Raw genomic sequence first — 18,901 nt, 5'->3', positions numbered from 1 at the left:
AGGGTTTATACCTGGTGCAGTCTGATTTTGATGAATATCAATACTGCTACACTCTGATATTAAGAGTTAACGATAAAGTGCTTTCTTTGATATGAAGGTTTCGAAATTGCAGAAAAAATACTTTTTCATGAAGCAAAGCATTAAGCAAAAAGATACATAAAAGGATTGGACATCAGGAAGGGTCTATGTAGGTCCTCTTCCCGAGGATCAAAGTTTCAACTGATATATTAAATCACATTTAAGCTATGTAAGTATAAAAGTACATGTAAAATAAGTATTTATATAGTATGATAATAAATAAGTATATCATAGAAACATTTTCTCGTTTGTCTAGGGAAACAGAGAAAGAGTAAAACATAAAACTCTTACTTGACCCATATCAGAGGGGGGAGTATATATAATATTTATAATTTGATTATGAAACATGCTTTTGCAACATTAAAGGAAATGGAATTAATTTGAGGAAAAGTAAAGAGAAAGAATAGAAAGACACAAAAATAATTTTAAAATTTGAAATCATAATTATCATGATTTATGTGTTTAAAAAACAGGTATAATTAATAGAATCATATTGTACTTGATTCAATAAATGTTTGATAAATTCACACTAGTATTCCTTTAAACTAATTTACATATGTATTTGAAAAGATTACATTGGCTACATTAAGAATCTCTCTATAATTCCATTGTATCCTTAAAATTACTATAAATCGCGCGCCTAATAGATATCCCTACCGTATTCCCTATAATTGAAGAAGACACCAAGGATTAACGATAAAAACTGTTGATCAAAATACTAGTAGCTAGTTGTATTTCAGAAAATGATTTTCAATAAATGGCGACAAATAATCAAAAGAAAGCAGAGACATATCTCAGAGGTCCATCATCCCTGAAAATATTTACTGTCTGTGAAAAAAATGGTATACAGATAAACTCACATAACTTGTGTTCTCTCTCTCTCTCTCTCTCTCTCTCTCTCTCTCTCTCTCTCTCTGTATGCCCAGAGATCCAGGATTTTTTAAGGTACCCTAATTCCAACCATAACCCATTTTCTCCTTCTCTCAATTCTTTAAACTTATATTCTTGGACAAACGCTTCCGTACATGTATATGTATATATCAACTAACAGTTTTCTCTTTTTTTCCTACCAAATTTAATGCATAGTGTTCGTCTTTCGTCTTTCTCGACTAAAGTTGCCGGGTTCAATACTTATTTCTCACATTTCTCTGTTTCTAATATTCATATTCAATTCATTAGTTCTGCAAAATCCGGGGTCCTCCGATCCCTCTCTTCATCAGCATTTCAATCCTAAGATTGACGTTCTGTTGTAAATGTATACGATGATGTGAAAATCATATAATTCCTCTAAATTTACCTGTGTACATTTCTAGGTATTTGTGGTACACATAACTACATTTTGTACTTGTGAAATTATCAATAAATAAAATTGATACATAGTAGGATGCTGAATAAAAAAACAATAACTCGGTTTTCATGTTCGGGTGATAGTAACAGTGTTGTATAGCAGCGGATTCTATATACCACGTGATGAATTTTTTTTTTTCAGAGAGAATAGATGCTTTACAGTTCATAATTAATTCTTTTATTTTATGAAAAAATTAAATAGTATGTTCCGCAGAACGAAAAAGGTGGTGGGGGTAAATGTATTTAACAATTTCCGTTTTTGTCCGGTCATAAGTGGGTTTTTTTAATTTGCTACCGTCTCCATTTTTCAAATCGAAAGTAAAAGTGTGTTTCGCGGAATTCATTGCGCTTACGATGCGACTGTCGCAGATCTTGGTGTTTACATAGCATTCAGGTAACTTTTCATTTGATAAACTTATATCGGTACCTATTTCATGTTGAAGATGATATTTGTGAGTACTTTGATATGAAATCATGATTTTAATGGCTTTTGATCTGTTATAAATTTTGGAAATCCCCTTTTCTAATTAAAGTTTTGTTTCACTACAGAGATAACAAGCAATAACGATGGCTTCTAAGTGCAAATACTGTGGGGAAGATGCTGTGATATCAACAAATGATGCACCATCTGTCTCCATGCGAGTGTGTCAGGAATGCGGATCAGTAAATGACGAGAATTTTATTTCCGATGAGACACCATTCTCCAGGGGATTCGATAACACCTCTGCTTTCGACTTCAAACAGTCTCTGTCTAAATCAGCGAGAAATGCTCTCCAAGTAACAACACCACAGGGCCTGAAATTGGGCAAGAATCGTATCACAATTGTTGGACAGACCTTCAAGCTAGGGGTTTCCCTCATTGATGATGCTGCGAATTTGTATGAAAGGTTGTTTAGGCATCCAGATATTATCCACAAGACCATGTCAAATAAACTCCTTCTAGCAGCAGCATGTGTGTATATCAAGATGCGCGAGAATGATCTTCCTGTTCCACTTCGTTGGTTTTGTAAGGTTTCAGGCATATGTGCTAACGACTTTTCAAGAAACTTTCTGTTTGTGCTCAAATGCATGGACATCAAGTTGAACTACCCAAGCATAGAGTCAGAAATTGATATTGTGTTGGAACCTGCAAAATTAGGCTCAAAAGTCATGAACCTTACTGCTGAAATCATTCAACTGTGTCAGAAGGCTTGGATTGTGAGTGGTCGTTCTCATTCCCCCGTAATTATAGCGGCATCTCATATTGCCTGGTACACTCTGACTGAGAACAAAGGCAGGAAGTCATCACTGCGAGATTATTGCAAGGAATTTAAGTTTTCATATTCAAGACCCATTTCTGATCGAAGCAGTGAAATTCATGAAACAATTTTTGAGCTTGGAAAGAGTTTGCCATGGGTCATTGGCAGTTATAAAGATAAGAAATTATTCAATAGGAAATACCTTTTGGAGATTGTGAAATACAGGGAAAGTCTTCTCTACAATCACCAGATAGAAGTGACTGAGAAACTCGTACCTGTAATTGACATGAAATCTAACACAAGTCCTTCAGATGTTAAGGAAAAAGGTTTTGAAAACTCTGATAATTCTAGCATCAATACTGAGAAATTGTTTCCAAACCAGAAAACTGTGTCATTTTCCAATTCTAATGTAAAAGACACCTCTGACACGAACAAAATCTTTTCTCATTCTAAAGATGATAATATCCAGTGGGCTTCAGCCGCTGATGAAAGGCCTACAGAAATTCAGCCCAACAACGAACATTCTCAGAACACTCAAAAAAGCTGTTCATCAGACTGTAAAATGGAAAGTAAACCTTGTGACAGAGTCAATGGAAAATTTAGTGCTTCAAAAGATGTTCATGAAGTTGTTTATGAGAGTGATTCCACCCTTCAGAAAAATATATTTATTCCTCCAATATTGAAAAAACCCCGAAAAAGATTGTACTATGAAGCTGTTGAAGATACTGAAGGACTGGATTGTAATGATGAACTGTCAGAAGCCCATGAACACGACGTTGATCAGTACATCCGATCAGAAGAAGAGATTAAGGAAATCAAACAACTCAAACATTGAATTAAACAAATTTTAAAGTTCAGAAAAACTTAGTTACTTTGAAAAGAGTGGTATAAATGTTGCTTTACAATTTTCGTGCCAAATAAGAAAGTTTTTGATATTTTAAGTACCTAATTTATTTCCTCAAATAACTTGTAAAGTGTCAGCTTCCTTTCTGAATGCAAGTCCGGACTTCCAAAACTTTCTGGGGCTTTTACATTTTCACATTGAATTAGAGGAATGTTTTATGCCAATTTAATTACAATATATTGTAATATTGATATCTTGAGCTCCATATAATACATGTTCCACCATAAGTTTTCACCTTCAAACTCATGATTCCCAGAACATCGGTAGGTGCATGTTATTGAGCTTCTTTCACATGATGCAAAATGATACACAAGCTAAGTTTGATTTTGTTACAGTCAGGAGAATGAAAAAAAAAATACATATTTGGAAACTACACTGATCAATATTATAGATCAAAGGGAGACATAAATATTATCGGCAATAAAATGCTCTCTTGTTGGTGTACACATACAAGATATGAAGGCTGCCATCATTGCAGAAGAATGACTGTATATAAACATATGGCAATAAAGCAGCAATTTTTTCTGCAATGCTTACAACCTTTACATTGACAGAGAATAAAAGAATTCACTTTCAATATTTTTTTTTTTACTGAAATTTGGTAAATTTCTGTGTTACATCTACAAGACATCATTGGTGACACTTCCCTGAATTTTGAATCAATTTTCTGTTGCCATGATAAAAGGTTCACTCCCATTGAATACATGTATTATTATTTTAACAAAATTGAAAGTTTTGCTTTATAAAATGAATGCATCTTGAAAAAGCAATTTTGGGTAATCTATTGCATAGATGCATTTAACATCTCGACTACACGCATGGGTAGCATAGGCACTGTACATGTGCATAAGTACATGGGTTGAAAGAACTGTTGCTCTTACAGCCTAGTTATTGGAATTGTATTACTGGTACCTGTACTCTGATGTGTACACATGTCCATAACTACTATGTACAGTGTAGTGGCATTCTCTGAGATTTGTACAAATTCCAATAGAAATAATTGGAAGAAAAATTGATTGTGCATTTACATGTATTTATTTTTGCAATATACATGTATATAAAGTATAAGTATATAATATAAAGTCCTAGATTTCATTTGTTACATCACTTCTTTCTGAATGAGGAGGGAACTTTCTTCAACAGTCAAACTTTGTGTTGCAGCAATCATTTCATTACAACTGAAATTACAAGAAAATCGTAATGATTCAATAAAATCTCATAATACAAGTGATCTTCAATTTGAATATTGTTATAATATATTCTCTATTAAGTAAGGATCAGCAACTATCTTTGAAAACGATAAACAAAATCCCTTTCCATTTAAAGGTTAACTACATCTTTGTTATAATACATTTGTCAGTGGTTTAATATTCTAGTCTCTCTATAGTAAAAAATAGATACACATGTTCAACTTCATTGTGTATCAAAATACGTGTAAATATGTTTTGTGTTGATGGATTTTAATTACAAGAACTCCTTTATATAACACAAGGACTCCTTTATATAACACAAGGACTCCTTTATATAACACAAGGACTCCTTTAAATATCACAAGGAGATCTCACCTCTTTAACTGCTGGCACTGCTGGTTGGTGTGTTTTTCTAAGGAGGCTAGATGCCTAGCAACTGTTGCTGTGGCACTATGTAATGGCTGCCCTGTACTGGCAGATAGGTTTCCAAGGAGATACTCACTCTCCTGTAAAATTTGTTCAAGCTGACCTAGATAATGATAAAATGAACAATGTTATAAAATAAAGCAAGTGTTATTTATTGTTAAAGAAATATTTAAATAATCACAAATATTCATGAAGTATTTTGTAATGTGTAATGAAAAGTTCCTAATTTCATAATGGTAGTAAAGAGTGAATTTACTGATGTAAATGCAAATAAAAAGTCTGATCTAGTTCATCTACATACATGTGTGAATCTGTACTAATGTATCACAATTTCTAAATATATAGTTATTCACTCCAGATCGGCATAAATATTATAGATAAAATTACAGCTTTTCTAGTAAGCATGTACGTGAAAAACTCTCTTACTATGGAAAAGGGCCTCATCTTGTGGAATATAGATGCCCTTTGTTGGGATTTGATGACGAGTCGTATCCAAGGCCTGTGCCAGTGTCTCATATTGCTTGGTAAGTTTTGGGAGATGACTGACCACAGGTTCCAAACATTCTCTCTATTAAAAAGAATAGAAAAACTGTCAATGTGACAGCTTACTAGGTTTTTTTGTGAGTGAACAGTATCAATAATCAATTTGTCAACCCTGAATTGAGAAACACTCCCTTTACAGAGAAATGGGGTACACTATATGCAATATTTTGCAAAAAAATTAATATGTTCAACAGCTGGTATTTTTCCATAAATAACCAAAAATCAAAATCCCAGTAATATGTACATCTCTAATATGTGCATAATTGATCTGCAAAACAACAATTTCCTATCATAAGACCTGTAGGAGGAGTTATCCGTACAATAGGGGTATCCACCTGGCAGCAGAATGCACACCCAACCAAAACCCAATTTTCACCTTTGGAAAATCACGTTAAAAATTTGAAATAAGATTCTGTGGTCACCCAACACCTATGTTCATGTATATGGACATGTACATTTGAAAGAAAATGTGACGCTCCACATTGTGCATATTAATTTAAGTAAACTGTACATAAGACACCCTTTACCTGAATATCAAGCTGTTCATCTAATTCATTTAAATGCTTAAGTCTTGCTAATTCTTTGTCTTTGTCATGTTTGAGCTTCCGGAGTTTTTGCAACTCTTCCTGTAGCCAGAGCATTTGAGACTGTAAAAAAATCCTCAAAAGATTAGCACAGATTATATATAACAAAAAAATCAATAACCTCTTTTCCAAATAATGTTAAAGATATCATTTTATCTCATTATGTTTACATCTACCAAGTATGATTCCCTCTATTTCATACAAAAACTTATTGTTAATTCATAGCTCTATGGAAACTGACAGAACTGAAACCTACACGCCCCGTTTATCAATTGGTTGAACCCTACAGCGACCTAAGAAAAATCGCAGACTGCCCGAAATAATCATGATGATGTCGGACTCAAATTCCCATGGTAGACGATTTGGCTGTTACTTTTACCTAATGTACTGATGTATATTATAAGTAATTTAGTTAGTAAATTTTTTTTACAATCAATTTTTTAAAAGCAAGATGTACATATAAGAAATAAAATGCTTTCTTTGAATATTCAAGCAGGTTATGAAGGTAGTGATCATTGGAGAAAAAATTTACAATATTGCCACCTTAATTAAGCTTTATATCCTGCATGAATCTCCAAATAAAGAATTTTATTGCTTAAATAATTCTATATATCACATCATTTAATAAATATATATTATACCATTGCTTTCCTTTCTTGTTCTTCTTTGATCCTCCTGGCCTTACAAGCAAGAAACTCCCACTGTACAAACCTGCCATACAGCAAGTCCAAAGTCTGCTGTGTTATATTGGGTCTGGGCTGAAAGTTCGCATACCAATATGTCCAAATAATTCAAATAGGTAGATAATTTGTAAAAGTATTTATCAGCTGCAATGAAATATGAAATTCTTTTATAAAACATGTACCAGTACTTAAAAAGCTGTGTAAAAAGTACATTTGCACAAACCTTTGCTTTAGAATGATGTGAGTCTGAATTCAATTTTGATACATCTCCAGCTAAAATTTAATAAAAATGCATTAGATACATGAATACAATCTTTATACATTACATATTTCATTACATCAGGCCCCACATTCACCAAAATTTGCAAATCATTCAACTCAGTCCTTAACTCAACTTTATGCAACTTAACTTTAAGAAAAGTGCATGAACTTGAGGTAAAAACTCAGACTTAATGCTGAGTATTGGCTTGAGGAAAGTTGGTGACGGTGGATTGTAACTTAAAAGCTATGAAACTGTCTCATCATCCTACAGGTTGAAATGTAACATATGTAATTCTTAATGGTATAACATTAGGGGATCAAATTTCATGAAGATTTCAAGCTTGACAATTTCTTTGGACTGTTGTAACAATGGAAAAAAAGATTAATCTCAAGTGCACACTTTTTTCAACATATTACATGTACTTGCATACTTTTGTAACTAATTATAATTTCAATTTTTCTATCAATTGTTTTTCTGGGGAAGAAATGTTTCTTAATACATACATGTATAACAAACTTTTTTTTAAAAATTGTACATCTGATGATATCGTTGAGACTATTTACTTATCATACTACATATACTATAGATTCCATCTACAATATAACTAATGAAGCTCATTACCTGCTGATATTGCTGATAAGTCTGTCTGCAGGGTGGAAAAGAATGACACATCTGAGGTGGGGGTGGAGGTTTTGCCCGTTTTCCTGTTCTGTAAATTCTCTGGGGTGCTGGGATTTTTCTGGACCTCTATTTGCCTTTTCTCTTTAATCTGTTTCTTTGCCCTCTGACTGGGGTGTGACGTGGGTACTTCTAGACTCCGACTTACTTTACTTCTGTCTGCCTTTGAAGACTTGTATGAAATAGACAATTAAAGCTGCTTAATTCAATTAATTGTAAAGCCTATTTTATTCATGAATAAGTTAATACGATGGGATTTGTTTTCATGATTATGGTATTTAAGCAATATTTCTATAATTAAAATGATGTACAAAAAGTAAATTGGAAATTAAATTTGGAAAGTAAAAGGGAATTCACATAAAATTTTGCAAACAGCATATTTGTAAAAGTTAACAAGCTGCACTGACAAGTGAATGTTCCCTTAGTGACAAGATGTTCTTAAATGTACATGTATGTCAAGATATAATGTAAAGACATTATGTTAATTACCTTATCCATGAGAACGGACACAGAGGCCTTGGCCTGAGCAGCTTGCATGTATCTGGATGGCACAACTTTAGCTACAAAAAATGACTACATGCAGTAAATGTACATTATTAAATAAACATGTATTTATAATAAATGTAGTTCCAATAAAATCACTTAATACATGTATACTTAAAAGAAGGGTACACAAATCAAAACAGTCATTCTCACTTTTTTTCTTGGCAGTGCCTGGAGTGTTTGGTCCTGCTTTTGCTTTTTTAACAGGTCTGAAGAAAAAATTATAATTTATGAATTGCATATCATTGAAATTTTATTTTAAGTTTTAAGAAACACATTGTACATGTGGGTTTATGTACATGTACATTTATGCCTAATGTGGTTTGTTCATTATTTCATATACACTGAACCAAAGTTCCAAGAGGTCACCCAATATAATATATCTACTATATGAAATGAGCACATTTATTTGTCTTGCTGTCTTGTAGTTTGACTTTACTTCCAAATAGTTAAGAACGATGCACTGACCTTGATCTTTGGTTGTGACCGAGACCTTTGTTAAATATCACAAACACTTCTGATTTGGTTGAATTTTGTTAAGTACTTTTGGATTATTTTTTAAGCTGCCGATTGAAATGACGTTCACTTATGGAAGAGAAAAATTATATAAAAATAGCATTTACTTCAGTTTGATTAATATTTAAAACAATGTCAATGATAAAATAAACACCAAATTTAGAGTGAGTACAGTCTGTCATAGAAACAATGCAGACATGTCTGCTCAAGTATGATTTTTACATATGTTTTTGCTCTTGTAATTATACACATCACAGTTAAAAATGGTACTTGAGCGAGCATGCGCTCGATGTTTCCCAGTCAAAAAACGTGAAAAAAAACCAGTTTTAGCTCCATAACATTAATTTATCAATATAAGACAATCTTCATGACCTCATTTACACATTATGACATCAATGGGGTGATCACTTTTTACATACTTATTTTTAATATGATTTCAACTATTTTTAATCTTATTTTTGTAACACTGTATGGAAGTTTGATTTTGGGGGTGGGAATGCATAATACCACAGTCCTTTCACATTTTATTTTGAAATTTTCAAATTATTCTATTTATCAGGGTGAACACTCAGAATTGTTGTTGAGTGTACACACATGCACTTGTGAGAGGAACCATTTCAATATGGATTTTTTTTTTTTAAATGCAGTAACAAAACAAAAACAATTCTACAAACAGTTTATCTTAGTCTAGACATAGAAAGCAAAACGAAATTAACTTTTGACATGTGACTCTTACAAAATTGGTCTTATAATCAAAACCTTGCATTTGATTACCAACACCTACTTTGTTTTGTTGACTGGTTTTGTGACAAAGTCTGAGATTGAGCAGGCATCACTTTCACTTATAAGAGACATGACATCAGACTTCTCATCCTGAGGCTGCAGGTGAGCATCTGAATCACCTGAATCATCGAAATTGGGCTGCGACAATCCCATCATCTTCTCCATCTGAGTCAGAACAGGAAGTGATCCCAACATGTGATGATGGCTTTTTGGTGATTCTAAAACGACATCCAAATCCTATGGATTTTTCTTTCATGGATAACATGCTGCATAGTATTTGGGTTACTGTAAAGTCTCGTGAAATGTACACATTTTTTCCAACCAAAATTTGATAAAAAGTGGGGTGTTTGTTTTATACATAAGAACAAAATTTAATGCCAATTTTTAGAGTGTTTTTCTGGATACTGTGGTGGTAAGACTGTCGATATTGCATGCAATATCAGTTGAATGCAAGTTGAATGGAAAAAAAATTGAACTTGTTCCATCAAAAATATCAGATTCTTTTTTATGTTTGTAGAAAATTAACACTGACTTGAGTATAAAATTACCTTGGAAAGAACTATATATGAGTTAAATTTTGCCCCCATAATTTGCCATTTTTTGAAAGTGTTATAATAAAATAATATAATAAAATGTTTTGTTATATTTTAGAAGAGTTGATGTAAAATATATTTTTCACCTATTTATTTGATTTATTTGCACTCACTGGCAGTATATGACATCAGAAGTGATACTATTTCTATAATTCAATCAAAATCAGTCAAAATTTGACATTTTTCTTATCTTTTTATGAATGGGAAATATAGAGCGCATGCTTGAACAAGGAAATTTTTTTTGTCACTTATTAGCCTTGGCTAGATACATCTCTGATTAAGATATTTTGTTTGTTCAAGCATGCGCTCTATGTTTTATGAAAGAAAAACTGCTTGAAAACAAGCTGTTTTATGCTAAAAATGCAAAAATGGCAGGAAAAGGTTGTGTTTACTATGTCATATTTTTAAATTGTGGGCAGTTGAATCAAAATGAATATAATGTAAAAACATCACATATATATCTGTACAAAGAAAACAAAGAATTACTATAGCATTGAATGATTCATTTTTGACGTCGTCGTGTCAATAACTGCCGTCAGGTGAGCAGACAAATTGAATAACGCGCGTTAGCGCGTTATGATAATTTGTCTGCTCACCTGACGGCAGTTATTGACACGACGACGTCAAAAATGAATCATTTAATGCTTATATTTACATTCCCTTACTGAAGAAATCAATTGTTAACTTAAATAAATCGATATAAAGTGCAGATCACGGAGGGAGTGAATAAGTAACAGCAGGAACAGCTGTTTTGTAAAACCGGTTTAAACTGGTTTTCACATAGACTGTTGGAATGAGATCGACGAGCATGAAAATATAATCCATGATAAATAACTCTTGAAATGGTGCTTTAAACAATAAAGTCAACTTTTTTGTTGAATAATTATAAAACATGGTGTTTTTACAACATTCATGAAATACATTTTTTAACAAATAACATAGAAATCACTGTTTGAGATCTACTTATGTAAATTAATCGTAAATTCATACGCAGTGAATAGGTGTTGCATTTAGAGGCATTTAAACGTCACGGAATTTAATGGAAAAACACAGTAGAATGTAAATATAGTAAAATGATGTTGTTCATTTTAGGGGGCCATTTTAGGCCCATAAAAATGGCCCATTTCATATATAGTCCTTTACAATCTCTCATTACAAATATATCTTCTAGAATTCGAAATTGCAATCTGAAATTGCATTTTATGGTTAAAACAAAAGGCAATTGTTTTATATTATTCACTCATTTCTATGTAGCCTTTCGTCTGTGAAGTAAACCAACAAACCTGCTTGTCTCTCTCTGACTGCAGGGGATGAATGGTTACTGGGGGAACTTGGCGCAGGAGCAGAGACAGAGACCGCTGGGACACTGGTCACTGGCACCTTGTTGGATTCACCTTTTACTGCAGCATTCCTGAAAATGTCAACATTCAGACTATATGAATTTTACAAAGATTTCCCACCATCTTTCTGAATTTTACACAATTCTACAGTGTCATAAAGGAAACTTATGTGCAGTTTTTTTTTTGGTTTACAACATGTACAAGGATTAAGGATTATTCAACCCCTGCTTTGCAAAATCAGAATTCAGTTGCATCCCTCCCTTTGTTGGGTCAGCCCACTGGAAAACAATATCTTTTTCTTCATGTTAAAAAACATATGGATATCTTAATACAATGAACTTTCTTAACTGCCAATTTATTTGCTGAACACCTAATAGAATGCATAGCCCAATATAGAATAACAAGAGGCCCATGGGCCACATCGCTCACCTGAGGAACAATAGGTATGATAAAGTCAGCTACATGGAGTCATAAAACAAACAATCTGGACAATGTACAATAATACATGTAGATCCTGTATAAATAAAATCCATTTTTCCCCCTTGGAACTCGGATAGCCCTGATTGCTGCCAATGTTTACAAGAGCAGACTTTAATCACCGCTCCTGCACATATATAGGGACTCAAAGTTACGCAGGCAGGGATGACCACACACCTACGCAACTCAACAGGTACCAACGTTTACGCAAGCAGGGATGACCGCACACTTGCACCAACAGCTCAACCTAACGCAAGCAGGGAGTGCCGCACACTTGCGCTAGAAAGGCCTGAAGACCATACATTAGTGCTCCGCCGCTACCACCACCAATACAAGCAGATATGACTGCACACTTGTATTAATGCGATACAGGGCAGGAATGACCTTACACTTTGTATCAAAGGTTAGAAATCACGTAGATTAGATAGAGCAGGGTTGTTCACACACTCAATCTATCCATACCTGTTCAAGATTAACCCCAAACAATCGCTCATCGAAATGCAATAGACACTGTCCCTATATATGTGCCAACCTAAAATAATTCATAGTATCTAAAAATTGGAAATCAAAAATAAACAAAATAATCTGGCCTTACCCAAAACTTCTTATGCAGAACAACTTATATACATTGAATATTTATTATTGTATAAAAATAATCATCACAATAATTGGTTAACAGTGGATGCATTAATTAAAATAATCAAGAATCAATAAATCAAGGGCAATAACTCAATACAGTAATACAAAAAGATTCTAATGAAAGAATAGCTGCCTGCTTCAATTCTATAGTCATATCACATGTTGAGTATTGCAGTTCTCAAAAAGATCCTTTACAATTGTTTATATATGGGATATTTAGCTACATCAAACTCTGAACCTTCTTGTGGGGCCGAAGAATTGTCCTGGAGCCAAAGTTTTAACAATGATAAAGAATCATCTTGCTGATTAGTTTCTGAGAAGAAGATTTTTAAAGATTTACTTTATATATTCCTATGTAAAACGTTAACACCCCCCCCTATGTGGCCTCACACTACACCTAGGGATCATGATTTTCACAACTTTGAATCTACACTACCTGAGGATACTTCCACACAAGTTTCAACTTTCCTGGCTGATTAGTTTCTGAGAAGAAGATTTTTAAATTTACTCTATATTTTCCTATGTAAAACTTCGACCCCCCATTGTGCCCCACCCTACCCCCAGGGATCATGATTTTCACAACTTTGAATCTACACTACCTGAGGATGCTTCAACAACAGTTTCACCTTTCCTGGCTGTTTAGTTTCTGAGCAGATGATTTTTAAAGATTTACTCTATATATTCCTATGTAAAACTTCGACCCTCCCATTGTGGCCCCACCCTACCCCGGGGGTCATGAATTTCACAACTTTGAATCTACACTACCTGAGGATGCTTCCACACAAGTTTCAGCTTTCCTGGCTGTTTAGTTTCTGAGAAGAAGATTTTTAAAGATTTACTCTATATATTCCTATGTAAAACTTTGACCCCCCATTGTGGCCCCACCTTACCCCGGGGGTCATGAATTTCACAACTTTGAATCTACACTACCTGAGGATGCTTCCACACAAGTTTCAGCTTTCCTGGCTGTTTAGTTTCTGAGAAGAAGATTTTTAAAGATTTACTCTATATATACCTATGTAAAACTTCGACCCCCCATTGTGGCCCCACCCTACCCCGGGGGTCATGAATTTCACAACTTTGAATCTACACTACCTGAGGATGCTTCCACACAAGTTTCAGCTTTCCTGGCTGTTTAGTTTCTGAGAAGAAGATTTTTAAAGATTTACTCTATATATTCATATGTAAAACTTTGACCCCCCATTGTGGCCCCATCCTACCCCTGGGGGTCATGAATTTCACAACTTTGAATCTACACTACCTGAGGATGCTTCCACACAAGTTTCAGCTCTCCTGGCTGTTTAGTTTCTGAGAAGAAGATTTTTAAAGATTTACTCTATATATACCTATGTAAAACTTTGACCCCCCATTGTGGCCCCACCCTACCCCCGGGGGTCATGAATTTCACAACTTTGAATCTACACTACCTGAGGATGCTTCCACACAAGTTTCAGCTTTCCTGGCTTTCTGGTTCTTGAGAAGAAGATTTTTGAAAATTTCTCGAAATTTTTCATTAATTTCTAATTATCTCCCCTTGAAAACGGGTATGGCCCTTAATTTTCACAACTTTGAATCCCCTTTGCCTAAGGATGATTTGTGCCAAGTTTGGTTGAAATTGGCCTAGTAGTTCTTGAGAAGATGTTGAAAATGTGAAAAGTTTACGGACGGACGGACGGACAGACGGACGGACGGACAGACGGACAGACAGACGACAGACAAAAAGTGATCAGAATAGCTCACTTGAGCTTTCAGCTCAGGTGAGCTAAAAATGTTACAGAGCCTGGCGTGAAAACCTACAAAGATTACACTGTGAGAATTTCAAAGAAGGCGACTATTGCACTAAGGAACAAAAGATTTGGAAAGTATAGACTCAACTATCAAATACATAACTACAGCATATTTCAATTTAGTTGTAAAACATCAGTCTTAGAAAACATCTTTATTTAATCATGTTTTAATATTTAAAAAAAGAAAATTAGCTAGAAGCACGAGAAGCACCTGAGCTGTCTCCTGGCCCCAGCAGGGGAGTGACAGATGACACGAGCAGGTGATTTGCTGTAACCAACCACCATGTCCACTTCTACTTGATCTGGGTCAGCCAGGCGAGAAGAGGCATCCAGAACCATTACATCATCCGTGGTCATTTTCTGGTGACCCAAAATATCAATCTAAAACCAGAACTAAAAAAGTTAGTTATTTATTTAACAATTAGATCTTTTTGTCATTTCACAGTCACATATTAACAACATTAATGCCATTGTCACTATCAAGGAAAAGCTTAGGTACATGTATCTACTTAAATAAGTTTCCTATACAGTGTATCATTTTCACAAAATATAAATTCCATTTAATTCAAAGAATTCTTCTCCAAGTTTTTCTATGTAAATTAAGTTACTTTTTGACACACAAGAATCATGAGACAAACAAACTTGGAATTTCTTTGCATAATTTTATACAGTATATAATTTATATAATTTCATCTAACAATCCAAATCCTATTCTTAGCCCCCCCCCCCACCCAACACACAAACCTTTATCTAAAAACCAAAATAATCTAATAGTCCTAGGACTTTATTAAAGACTGCACAATGCAAATTTTGATTGAAATTGGCTCACTGAATAATGGTGATAAGAAAACTCACTTCAAACTGCTTTTGTAAAATGAAAATGTTCCCATCTAACTTAGCATTTTCACTGAGAGCTTCATGGGAGAGACTTTTGTTATTGTTCTACCTTTGATCCACTATCAATTTCCTCGTCACTGTCCGAGAGATCCAACGAGTCCGTTTTTCGAACTCGTGCCGGTGAGTTTTGCTCAGTGGTGCATGGTGCTTTTCTAAAATAGAGTTTCAGAGAGACATTAGCATTTATCATTTCCCATAAAATGCACTCATAACAAAAACACAAGTGCATACAAATGTAAATATTTGCATTTGCAAATATGCTTCCTTATATGAACATATAGAAAAGCGAAAACATTCAATTCTTTATGAACGTTTTCGTTACGTCACAATGATCATAGCACGTGCTTATCGCTTGTATTATTGTTATCATAAAATATCGGTAATTCTAACAGTTCTGAACCATTTGTCTTTTTCAAACGTAAATTTAAGTAATAAACACCAATGTTAAAAAAGTTCACTGGGATATGAAGTTGGTTGGTACCTGATCAAATCTACTGAGAAGTCCTATCAAAAAAATATAACCAGTATCTCCTTACTTGTAATAATGGAGATGGAAACTTAAAATTCAAAACTTGCTATTCAAACTAACTTTCTTGGTGTTATGCTTGCTGTCGGTTCATTTTCCTCATTGTTGGTTGAATCAGAAACCATCTTGCGTGCAGGGAACTCATTGTGTACTTGTGGAGGTACTCTTTCATCAACACTTCTAACATGTACATCTAAATATACACATGATTATCATTCATGAATTTACATGTATTTCTTACACTATTAATATTTTTTTCCATATCTTCACAAATTGTTTAAAGCATGTAAGAAAAAGCTGCTTGTTTTGTAAGTAGTAATACTAGCACATGTAATTAAATTTTAAATAACTTTTTGAAAAGAGTTATATTTGCAGTTTGAATTTTTAATTTTTCAGCCATGAAATTGGTACAACACATTATGATCTGTAAATCATAAGCAAAGAACGCAATTTACAGTTAATATCCATTATAATTAGTTTATGTAAGCAATGCTCTGTTCAGTACCTATTCCATGTGCCAGAACTCCTCGAGATTTCCCTGAAGAAGGCCCTGAATCATTCACTAGTCGGCCTTGTGCAAGAGTTTTTCTTTAATAAAAAAAAACATCAAATATAAGGGTTTTTATCATGTTTATGCTAACATTTTCATTACAAATGGTCACTGTAAGAATTTTCTCATTGAAGAAGTTTAAATGCATCCAAGAGTATTGATCAATGAATTTGATAACCATGAATAAAAGTATCTATCAATACATCATAATACTTTACTAAGAATGATACCACATGATAGTATGGACCATCATTTATGTGTAAAAATTAATATCAAGCGCAGCAAGAGGTGGGCAACGCCCGCCTTGCAATGTGAAGCTTAATGGTAACAAGTATAAGTTATCATATTAAGAAAATGAAAGTTGTGTCAGGGGTACTGACAGCTAAAATATTTTCTTACAAGTCTCTGGGTGCCGCCATATTGGCTGCCATTTTGTTCAAAAAACTTATCTTGATCATTAAATGACTGATGCTTAGCAATGTCTACTGCCCCTAAACAGTTTTTCCATCAATTATCAAAGTCAAAATCCAAATACCCAGTTCCCAAATATATCTGCAAATCTCTGATATATGTACCAATGAATTTTGATCTGCAAAACAACTTCCTATTTTGAAAATTGTAGGGGGAGTTATTCGTACAAAAGGGGTACCCTGTATGCAATATTCTGTGAGAAAATGACCAAGTTCAACAGCTGGTATTTTTTTTTCATAAATTATCAAAAATCAAAATCCAAGTAATATGCACATCTCTACGATGGACGAAAGTGACCCTCACTTTATAAACACTGATGTTTTGTATGTGTGTAGCGCGTGCAACGTATTCACTGAAACCTATAGACACATAACACCTAAAAGTAGAACCATTTTCACAAGGCCTTGGACTTTCAGTAGGACGTAGCTGTCTAATTCTTGCATCAAAACAAGTTAAAAATGACATTGGTTTCAAGCGAAATATACACCAATTGTGTAGTCTTGGCTCAAAAGCCAGACAAATGTTGATTTCAAAGAGCCATGGCTGAGTGGCCTACAATGATAAAGACAGACCTACGTCACATTGCTGTTTGACACAACTACCCAAAGTCTAAACTCTTGTTAAAATGGTTCTAAAAGTGTTGCAAAATCCCTAATACACTCTACATCTGTGTTATGTGTGTAAGATGTCAGATGAAATTTCACGTACACTTTACTTTTAAAGATGGTATCAATTATCAAATCTGGAAAGAACATGTCTTAATGCCATGTTCCTGCCTCCTTCATTGGTACCCTTTTCTAATTCTAATAGTTTACTATTCATCATTGTTTATCTGACTCTTCTAAGACGAGCACATAGTCATTTATACTAATTCATTATAAATTTAAATCTTTAAATCCATTGTCATAACATATATATGATATAAAAGAATTCGTTTAAATGAATTTAATTTGTTATAACCAAGTTTAATTCATTTTAAGGAATTTAGTCAGTTACATATTACATGTAACAAAATTTTGTTGATAAGCATTCAATTTATCAAGGAAAATAAAATTAGCTTATTTTCAACAACTAAAAAACAATTCTTCTATTTCTTTCATATTTTGTGGAAATGCTTTGTATTAATCTATGTTAAAATTTAACTTTCTTCCTGACACGTTATTTGTTATATCTTAAACACATATAAAAACTATTATACATATATTCATGTACCTTACAAAGGAATTTTTTTTACATCTGTAACTGACTTAACTTCTTTTACTGCGCAAACACATTTATGAAAGCCTTTTTCTGATAGCATTATTTCTGGCCAATAAACATCGAAAATGTATTGTAAAAATTCAAATGAATGCTACCAGATCAATCTGTTGAGGCACACAATTCGGGGGCAACACATGAAACCCAAATACTGTTTCCTATTTTGATTATTAATATCATCTTTAGATGTAGAATGTACATAAAACTTTACCAGACATTTTACACACATAACCATGATAACATTGCTGTAGACTGAACATGATTGTTCACTGCGATACTTCTTTCGCTTTCGGATTATATAGCGAAACATCAGCAGTGCAATATGCAGCCTTAAGACTAGATATCAGTATAACGTAAATACCTTTTCGGTCTCTGACCAGCATTATTTACTGTGTACAGCGACCGTTTGTACATCCCGCTCTTCCTCTGCAATTTCGATTTTACCTAACCGGAAATGGAAGGAACGGAGATGTGAAGAATAACTTGTTCTTAGAAAATTCGGTTATATCGAACAAGCGCTTTTTCCTTTTTTTTTTTTTTTTTTTTTTTGTAAATTTCTGGGTTTTTTTGTTTTTGTTTTGGCTTACAT

At 33.7% G+C, this 18,901-nt stretch overlaps 2 protein-coding genes across 2 annotated transcripts; one reads left to right on the top strand and one right to left on the bottom strand.

Moving 5' to 3' along the window:
- Positions 1-1,728: 1,728 nt before the first annotated feature.
- On the top strand, positions 1,729-4,662 carry LOC128180821 (transcription factor IIIB 50 kDa subunit-like). Its single transcript, XM_052848972.1, has 2 exons — positions 1,729-1,819; positions 1,975-4,662. The coding sequence occupies exon 2, from the start codon at positions 1,993-1,995 to the stop codon at positions 3,496-3,498; it is 1,506 nt and encodes a 501-aa protein (XP_052704932.1). The 5' UTR covers positions 1,729-1,819; positions 1,975-1,992; the 3' UTR covers positions 3,499-4,662.
- Positions 4,580-18,785, bottom strand: LOC128180820 (nucleolar protein dao-5-like). Its single transcript, XM_052848970.1, has 16 exons — positions 18,674-18,785; positions 16,540-16,622; positions 16,098-16,227; positions 15,558-15,660; positions 14,823-14,992; positions 11,652-11,779; positions 9,777-9,993; positions 8,630-8,685; positions 8,423-8,493; positions 7,877-8,105; positions 7,217-7,266; positions 6,952-7,068; positions 6,254-6,373; positions 5,610-5,751; positions 5,133-5,286; positions 4,580-4,745 (listed from the first exon to the last, which is right to left on the bottom strand). The coding sequence occupies exons 1-16, from the start codon at positions 18,724-18,726 to the stop codon at positions 4,667-4,669; spliced, it is 1,902 nt and encodes a 633-aa protein (XP_052704930.1). The 5' UTR covers positions 18,727-18,785; the 3' UTR covers positions 4,580-4,666.
- Positions 18,786-18,901: the final 116 nt, after the last annotated feature.

Source organism: Crassostrea angulata, chromosome 4 (assembly GCF_025612915.1).
Source record: "Crassostrea angulata isolate pt1a10 chromosome 4, ASM2561291v2, whole genome shotgun sequence".
Taxonomy (NCBI): Eukaryota; Metazoa; Mollusca; class Bivalvia; order Ostreida; family Ostreidae; genus Magallana; species Magallana angulata.
The sequence above is the reverse complement of the archived record's forward strand: the minus strand, read 5'-3'. Positions and strand labels throughout refer to the sequence as shown.

Bases quoted from the DNA above. Each gene is read 5' to 3' on its own strand.
- LOC128180821 (XM_052848972.1), top strand. From the start codon at position 1,993: ATGGCTTCTAAGTGCAAATACTGTGGGGAAGATGCTGTGATATCAACA.
- LOC128180820 (XM_052848970.1), bottom strand. From the start codon at position 18,726: ATGTACAAACGGTCGCTGTACACAGTAAATAATGCTGGTCAGAGACCG. The intron at 11,780-14,822 runs GTGCTTCTCGTG...TGACATTTTCAG, and splicing joins GGGGCCAGGAGACAGCTCAG to GAATGCTGCAGTAAAAGGTG. The intron at 4,746-5,132 runs GTGAGATCTCCT...TTGTAATTTCAG, and splicing joins CAGTGCCAGCAGTTAAAGAG to TTGTAATGAAATGATTGCTG.